This window comes from Telopea speciosissima, chromosome 1 (genome assembly GCF_018873765.1).
Source record: "Telopea speciosissima isolate NSW1024214 ecotype Mountain lineage chromosome 1, Tspe_v1, whole genome shotgun sequence".
Taxonomy (NCBI): Eukaryota; Viridiplantae; Streptophyta; class Magnoliopsida; order Proteales; family Proteaceae; genus Telopea; species Telopea speciosissima.
In genome coordinates this window covers 65512301-65521699 of record NC_057916.1, presented here as the reverse complement: position 1 = coordinate 65521699, position 9399 = coordinate 65512301, and the positions used below count along the sequence as shown (strand labels likewise).

General features: G+C 38.8%; 1 protein-coding gene and 1 pseudogene across 1 annotated transcript; both read left to right on the top strand.

Moving 5' to 3' along the window:
* Positions 1–252: 252 nt before the first annotated feature.
* Positions 253–2026, top strand: LOC122653083 (annotated as a pseudogene).
* A 3832-nt stretch (positions 2027–5858) lies between these two features.
* LOC122653070 (floral homeotic protein APETALA 1-like) lies at positions 5859–6464 on the top strand. The gene has a single exon (XM_043847007.1). It carries the CDS (start codon positions 5859–5861, stop codon positions 6462–6464), a length of 606 nt encoding a protein of 201 aa, XP_043702942.1.
* The last annotated feature ends 2935 nt before the right edge of the window (positions 6465–9399 follow it).

The window sequence follows — 9399 nt, the reverse complement described above, 5'->3', positions numbered from 1 at the left end:
TCTGTGCCGGGTGACTGGAATCCTCCGAGGTCAACTGAACAGGACAATCGGCAGAAGATGCTGGGCAAAGCTGCTGGCCTGAAGAGTGAGGCTGATCCGTAACATCAACTGCAGAAGAATGAGGTTCGAGTTGATGAATAGGAGAAGGCCGCAATACATCTCCATCACCATTCTCCCCAGGGGCCGATTAATTAGGTTAAGGAAATATGTGCAGTCATTTCTGTCCTCCCTAAATTTTGTTTCCTGATTGAGATGGGGGAAGTTGAGACTGCTGAGACAATGAAGAGACAACCATTGGAGGACAACCATGCCAGTGGTGGTTCTCTTAAGTATAAGCGGTGGAACATATATGTGAAGCGGGATTTCCCTCCATGTTGTGGGAGAAATTCTCATTCTTATCGAGAGGATGTAAACATTCTTCTGGATAAAAAACCACAAGAGAGTGCTAAAGTTCCGGGAAAAAGTCATGGAGACTCTACGTCTCTTTGAAGTGATCATTCGGAAGTTATTACAGGAAGAGGAAGCTCATTCAAATAAAGCTCAAGGAAACACTAAGAAGCTGATATATCTACAGGCTTCAAATGTTCTCAAGAAGAAAAACAAATGGGTTAACACAGAGTAATTCATAGGTCCTGTCCCTGGGGTCCAAGTAGGTGATGAATTTCATTATAGGGTTGAGCTTGCCATTGTTGGAATTCATAGACCGTTGCAGAGTGATATACAATACATGAAGAAAGATGGAAAAGATCTGGCCACTAGTGTTGTAGCCTCCGGTGGTTACTCTGATGACATCGACAATTCTGATGTATTGATTTATTCTGGTCAAGGAGGAAGGCCAATGGGTGGGAAGAAGCCAAAGCAAGCTAAAGATAAAGAGCTTACATGAGGAAACCTTGCACTGAAGAACAGTTTTGATGAAGGAACTGTTGTGAGGGTTACCCGTGGATTTAAGGACACAAGTAGCTCTGGTTATGCGAATTCAAAGGGTAAGATAACTATGACATACATCTGTGATGGGCTTTATACAGTGGAGGATTATTGGCCAGAATTAAGCTGTTATGGTACTTCTGTCTTTAAATTTAAGTTGAGAAGTATTCCTGGCCAGCCAGAGCTTGCTTGGAAAGAGTTGAAGAAGTCAAGAAAATCCAAAGTTAGAGAGGGTCTCTGTGTAGAAGATATTTCTCAAGGCAAAGAGAAGAAGCTGATCATTGGAGCTGTGAACACCATTGATGATGAGAAACCTCAGCCATTCACTTACATGGATAAGATGATATATCCTGACTGGTACAATCCTACTTCTTCTAAGGGATGTGATTGCACCAATGGTTGTTTGGATTCCAAGATATGTTCCTGTTCGGCCAAGAATGGAGGGGAGATCCCATTCAACCACAATGGGGCCATTGAAGAAGCGAAGCCTCTTGTTTATGAGTGTGGTCCTTCTTGCAGGTGCCCTACTTCTTGCTATAACAGAGTCGGCCAACATGGAATCCAATTTCAGCTGGAGATTTTCAAGACTGAATCGAGGGGCTGGGGTGTCAGATCCTTGACATCCATCCCATCTGGAAGTTTTGTATGTGAGTATACAGGGGAACTGCTTCAAGATCAGGAGGCTGAGAAAAGAACTGGTAAAGATGAGTATCTATTTGATATTGGAAATAACTATAATGATCATACTCTATGGGAGGGACTCTCGAATGTAATACCAGATCACCTGCAACCAATTTGTCCTTGTGAAGTTGTCGAAGATGTCTCGGGCTACACCATCAATGCAGCTCAGGGTGGGAGTGTTGGAAGATTCATCAACCATAGTTGTTCTCCAAACCTTTATGCACAAAATGTTCTTTATGATCATGATGACAAGAGAATCCCCCACATAATGTTCTTAGCTGCTGAGAACATTCCTCCCTTGGAGGAGCTAACTTATCACTACAATTATAAGATAGGTCAAGTTTATGATGCTGAAGGAAATGTGAAGGAGAAGAGAAGTTACTGTGGTTCTGCTGAGTACAGTTGGAGGCTTTATTGAGCATTTTGCATCCTTGTCTTTCTTCCAGTGTGTTAGTTTTTATATATATCTATTACTTGGTTGTAAATAATTTCATGCATTTTAAATTTTACACCCTGGATTCTGCTTCTTAGAAATATGATACTCTAGGCTATGGTTTGTTGTCAGGGGAATGCAAATATTGTGAAGTAAAGTGAAATTTATTTTTCAGGGGAAATTTTTGTAAGTGTTTGTTTCAAGGAAATATATTTTACATGGGTTATAAATTTCCCTTGTAAATTGGTATTGCAGGTTTTATCCCGACCAAAAGCAGAAGTAAAATCAAAACTCGAGCTCAACTTCGGGACGTGTTCTTTCTCGAGTGAAATATTTGAAATACCAAAACCTCATGGCTCTGTTTCTTTCTTTTACTTTTTCTTCTTTTTTCATGTTCTGTACTTAAGGTTTCCGGTTTCTCTGCTCAATATAGAGGAGAGAGGAGTATATCAAAATCTCTCTCTTTAGGAAAAGAATCTCTATGAAGAGTTTCTCCTCAAGTATGTATAGGACATAAGCATTAGAAATGCAGTTTCTCTTCTTCCTCCTATTCCATACCATTGGATGCTAGGCTTCTGTCTCCTCTAGTTTTTGTTGGTAAAATAAATGTATATACACATGACATTCAATTTTTTTTGGATTGCATTCACCTGGTCAGATTGACATTTAGCCCGGGAAAATCTTGTGCTTTGGAATACCATATAGGATTAAGAATAAGAAAGAATCCAAACATGTACTTGGGTTCAATAGAAGCTTTTGACAGGGGAGATCCGTGATGTACAGGGCATTGAAGTAAAATGTGCTCCATTGATTTGGCATTTCCCATGCAAAGCATTCCTTTCCATGTTTGTCTATTGAATAAATTTGCAACCTTGATTTCTTTTTTTTATGATTTATATTACTACTTCACAAACTCCATTTAGATTGAAACTTAACATGTCTGGAGAGAAACAGAAGATTTTCTTGTTCATAAGATTTGGGACCCATCCAAGCTGTGAATGTGTGACATGTAAGACAAAAGATATTTGGTACACCTAGGAAACCCCTTTTAAGCAGCCGCCTAGAAAACCAATCTAGATCATGGTTTGAGATAACAGCATTTGTATCGGTCTCGGCTGATTCGATATCAATAACTATTGATCGTATCGGACTGTATTAGACATTTTTCACTTAATTTTTTGGACAAATTTATTCTTACTAAGGGCTGATTTGATTCAAATTCATGGGGCGATTTCTATTTCGGAAACTATTTGGTTTGATTTTTGTACCTTATTTCAGTTAAATATAAATCACATGGAATAGCTAAGGAGCTATTTCAGAATTTATATTTCATTTGATTTCATTTTTGCTCTTTAATGAGCACATGGTTAATTTGATGGGCAAAGTAGCAGTTTCATGTTAAAAAAAACAACGCCTACCTTCTTCTTCTTCTCCTACTGATCTCACCACCACACCCCACTGCCACCACCACCGCCACCACTTCCACACCACTACCACCACCACAACCACCCCCACTACCCCCGCCATTACCGACATCACTCCCTCTTCCATGCCATTGCCACCGCCACCACCACCACCACCATTCCCTTCCCAGTCTCGTCCCGCCCCACCCCTGCCACCCCCACCACCCTTCCCAAAGAAATATGGAGAATCTATTCTTAGAAATTGAACTATAAAATAGACTTTTTTTATTCTTGAAATATTTCATATTGATACAACTGAAACAATTTCAATTTCTTGACCAAAATCTATTTTGTTGACTATTTCATGAAAATATTTTGAAATTGAAATACAAATCATACCATATCGGGCCTAAGAATCATTCTACTGATATAGGATTGGCCTGATACATCAACGGATATGGTAGATCCTAGGGGTGCAAGTTTGGCCTTGACAGCTCGAGTTTGCCCTAAGCCTGAACAAGGCCTGAGTTGAGATACCCTAGCCTTGAGGGCAGGTCAGGGTTGGGAATTTTTGGCCCTGAGTCAAGGCCGAGCGAGGTCAGGGTTGAGACCGGCCCGGCCCAACCCAACCTTGTCTTCTTCTTCCTATTGTTTCTTCTTATGCTATTCTTCTTTCTTCTTCTTTTTTTCTTCTTGCTCTTCCTCTTCTTTCTTCTTCCTCCTCTAGGGCCACCTTGATTCGGGATTTCAGAACACCAACCGGATAAGAAATTTCTTCTGTCTTTCTTTCTTTCTTTCTTATTCTCAGACTAGCCAGCCCATGCATCTCCCTCCCCCTCCCCCTCCCTCCATGGTTAGGGCCAATCAGGGTCAGCCCGGTCCGACCCTAAGGGTGGGGCAAGATTGAATTTTTCTGGCCCTAAGTTAGGGCCTAGACCTAGCTAAGGGGACTCAGGGTTGAGCTGAGGGTTTTAAACGGTCCAGCCCATCCCGAACCTGTTGCAGCCCTAGCAGATCCGATATTTGAAACCATATTGTAGATTTTGTTTTTCTTCTTTCTGTCATTAGAATTTGAGAAGAAAGTGAGGGGTATCAATGTTAGTGCACGTTCATTGGGGTGAAAGAAGAGGGAGGGAATACCTAAGCTAAGGCTGTCAAAATCAAATTGAAACCATTTCCCGAAACCAAACCTAACCATTTAAACCAAAACGACCATGAAACCATTTAATAAATGGTTCGGTTATGGTTTCAAAATTGAGTCCGTTTAATTAAACGGTTTAAACCAACTGGACAGCTTAACTGAATAAACCGTTTAACACTCTTAGATGTACATAAATATTGTGCCAAAATCAAAATGAAATTATTTACCGAAATCGTAAAACCGCTTAATAAATGGTTCGGTTATGGTTTCAAAATTGAGACCATTTAATTAAACAATTTAAACCGATCTTGACCGTTTAACACCCTTACCTAAGGCCGAATCTTTATCCTCTCATGTCCGGTGCACCGCCTTGTGCACCTAAAAAGGTGCATCGGACTGTGCACTTGCGTTTGGGGGTTTAAACAAAAGCACTTTAAGGTGCACCGCCCGATGCAGCATTGGGAGGTACACCGAACTTGAGATGGTAAAAATACCCTAAGGCTAACCACTCAAAAGTAGGGATGTAAATGGATAACTGAAAATCCAAATTCGATCCGCATCCATATCCGTTTAAGGACATTCATGTTCATTTAGAGATATCTGGAAAAAAATTTGAATACTCTGATAAAAATCCGTCCTGAAAAAAATCCAATTACTTAATAATAAAAAATTAAGTAAATAATGACCTTAAGGGTTTTTGAAGATTCAAAAGGTTTTAGAATATGAGGAAAAGAGAATCATGATCAAAGAGCTATGGATTGAGAGTAAAATGTATCCACTAGGGGGAGGAAGCTTCGGATTACACAAAGTAGAGATGTAAACGGATGGTCGAAAATCCGAATTCGATCAACATCCAAATCTGTTTAGAAGTATCTGTATTCGGCTAGGAAATATCTGGATCCGATCACATCCAATCCATATCCGAGCCGAATTTGATCCGTTTACAAGCCTACTCAAAAGTTCCTGTTCACGACTTCGTGCTATTCAAAAATCCAACAACGCAGTTTAGCAGCTGAAGCTAAGGGTGTTTATGTCATTTACGCCATTGTTATTTAAAAGAAACCAGTAAGGCGGGTGTTAGTATTCCCGCTAGTTCTTGGTCAAATCTTTTATCTCCTGTCTCAACGGTCCAAACTCCAAACTCCTTATCTCTGATATCGTTAACTAGTGAAGATGAAAAAACCCTAATTCTCATTTCCGTTGAAACCCTATTTCAGATTAGTTAATTCTTGCTTCGTTCGCTTTCCTTTTTGATACGAAATTGAAAAAGGAAATGGGAAAACGGAAGATCGATATTGAGCTGTTAGAAAACGAAAAAAAGAAGAATGTGACCTTCTCCAAGAGACGCAAGGGTCTCTTTCACAAAGCTTCAGAACTCGGGAATCTCTGCAACGTACAAACCGCCATTGTGGTCTTCTCTCCGGCTGGGAATCCTTTTACGTTCACTTCACATGGTTCGCCTGCGGACATTGTTATACAACGTTACCTAGAGAAGTATGAACCAGCGGATATTGTGAAGGAGGATGGTGGCTTTTGGTGGGACACAGTAGATGTTAACAAATACTGTTCCATGGAGGATTTTCTGTCTCTGAAGAGCCGTTTGGAGCGGCTCAAGGAGAATATCTGCTGTCGATTGACCAATATGACTGTGTCATTTTCATCACATGAAATGGGTAATATTTTTGAAGATCTTCCCAATTGCTGCAACAAATTACCGGTGCTGTCTTCTTCCTCATCTTCATACCAAGAAATGGATGATATCTTTGAAGCTCTTCCCGAAGTCGAGGAGAATATCTGCGGCCAACATGAGTTATCTTCTTCATTTTCGGACCAAGATTTAAGTGATTTCTTCTCTGATCTTCCTGATTTCTGTGTTTGATTTGATTCTTTTTGTAACTGTTTCTTGTAATATTCTTCCATCCCCTCCCCAAACAATTGTTGGTAATTTTCTAATTACCTTTTTTTTGGCTGCCCAAAAACTTTATCCTTCTGGGTATTATATAACACTTAAGAAATCAGGTAGACTTAGATATAGATTTTTTCTTCTTTTTTTAAAATTTTTGGGATTATGGGATTTCCATTAATGGCCATGCAGAAGGTGGGTCCTTTTTTCCTTTTTATTTGTATGAGGCAGGGTATGCCCTCATTTCCTCCTTTTTAGTTTTTTTTCTTCTTACTTTAATACAAGCTGTCCTTTTACCTAAACAATGTAACACTTGAGAAAAGTTTGTGATCATTTTAGTCTATTCTGGAATCCATTTTTTTTAACCATTCGCATCACATCAGGAATATAGACCGATAATGTAAATCATTTTTTTGAAATTAATGAGATGTTATTTCTTTTCTCATTCTGATCTTTATAATCACAACCTATTATTTTATCATATTATCATTCGCTTACTAACGAGTGATGGAAAAGAATTGGACCCTTTATATCAGAATTCAATCGCCCAAATTTAAGATCTAGCTAAACTCTGCCAGTTTAATCGTATTTCAATTCCCCCCCCCCCCCCTTTGAGTATGATGCTCACTTGCAAGGGATACGTCCTAAGTTTCAGTAGTAGATATTATTTCATTGTTTTTATGTGGAAGTAATGAATCTTTTATTTTCAAGGGGAGAAACATCATGAGACCTACTTCAAAATTTTCAAAAGTTCTCAACTTCTCATTTCAATGAGGCAAAAAAGAACATGGCAATAAGAATGCCCTTTCCCTTCATGCTTGATCATATGATACAACCTTATTTACAGTTAAACCTGTTGATGATGCTTGAGAAGAAATGGTAGTAAAATGCTGATCAAATTAGTGTTTCTGGGATGTTTCCTGTTATATTACATACTTTCCTATATATTTGATTATGGAAATGAAATGGTTTAGTTGTGTAAATATTGTTGGAAAAATATTCCAGCACCCGGAGGTAGATCGACATGCCTTGTATTGGAAGGGTGATCTGGAAATTCTGCCTATTGGGTGTTTAGGAATGTGGATTGGCCATATGCCAAATTTTAGTCTGAGATTCAATATCCTCTCATATGTGGGCATAACCTCCTATGTATGTCCCTTCAGAAACTTTCCAATTGAATAGAGGACCTTGCAGTCCATCTATACACAAAATTGGAGGCATGCTGTCCCACTTTCAGGTGAGGGTGTGCCGAGCCCCTGCTCAAAAATATTGTATACAAATTAAGCTTATCCTTTTACATGTTTTATATTCTAATTTTAGAATCATTTTGTTTTCATCTATCTGTAAATGCAATGTAGTTTTCAATATCAGTTTCATGTTATTGTTTCACTAACATGTAACTGTTATGAGTCAATACTGGGGATTTAGGGTGTGGTCTTCAGTGGTGGGATCAGAGGAAACCAGGTGGAGCAGCTTCTCAGTTAAAGGGTAACTCTATCATTATGTGATAAGTTTCAGGTTATTTTTCTATTCAGTAACTTTTCAAAGTATTAACTTTGATCATAGTCGTAAATTTGTAATGACTAGTCACCTTCATCCAGCTAGTGGGTGCCATTCCAAATATTTTTTACATATACTATTACCAAAAAAAAAAAAAAAAAAAAAAAAACAGAAGCCTTTTTCACATATAGTTTCCAAGTATCACAGATGGTTAATAAATTAATTATATTTTTCCAATCTAGAATTACAGTGTCCCAAAAGAATTTCCCAGGGGGGGGGGGGAGAGGAGTGGTAGTTTAGTCATTTAGTACTTGGGCAGTTGGGCTTTAAGTGGTTAGAAAAGAGTTATGGATCTCAATTCTTTTTTTGTCAGAGTTTCAGCTGCTTCGGTAGCTGGGTTGGTTGCAGCAATATATCAAAGAATCCACGCCTGGCTGCTGATTGCTCTTTTTCAAGTTACATCTATAGCAGCCGTTACAAATTTTATGGATGGTAGGTCTTGTTCTACCAGTTTCATTTCAATAAAGATAATCTATGAAAAGATCAGAGGTCAGGAAGCATCATATCAAGTGTAGTTGATATGTAGGTGAAAAGCGTTTAATATCTTATACCACAGATATTCCAGATTATTTCCATCTTTACCCCCATATGGTTACAATATCATCAGCAGGCAACCTCTGAAGGTTATAATGGGGCTTGTCCTAGGAAAGTACTCATTACATTGTTTACATCAAGATTGGTAGGGCACACTAATTTTAGGTATTACCAAAGCATACAGTGTTTCCTGTTCAAGAACTCAAAGGAAAGCTAGAAAGGTGAAAGAGCAGTTGTAGAACATCTGATCATTTCCTCAATTTTCAATGAGCTCCTATATAGCCAAAAAGTAGTAGTCAAGGTGAAGCACAAAAAAAAAAGTGTATTGTGCCATTTTGCATTCTGTTTTCTATCTGTGCTTGAAGACAAACTGGAACCAGCCCCTTTGGTGGTTTGGAAATGCTGTCTGGGTTGAAAACCCCTGGATGCTGCCTAATCTAAGTTATCTACTTTCAGTAGTAACATAATTATTCTATATTCAACATGAACCTCTTATAAGAAAACCTTGTCTGCAAAACTTGGAATCAGGAGCAGCTCTGGTAACTTTGCTGAGAACATCCCACTGGCCTCTACTTATCACATGACATGTGAGAGAAGGGTTGAATCTTTGAATCTCTTTGCAGGACAAACTGAAGTGCTGTAAGCCTGATTTTAAATCCTAACCTTGTGTGGACTAGAAAACTATGGATGCTTCACAGAAGTGGGTGATTTTTTCAGATAAGGTAACAAAGCTCCAAATTAAAGTAAATCAGATCACCCTTACTCTGCTTTATGATCCTGTGCCCAAGCCATTTTAGGCTTATAATGTAAGTGTCAT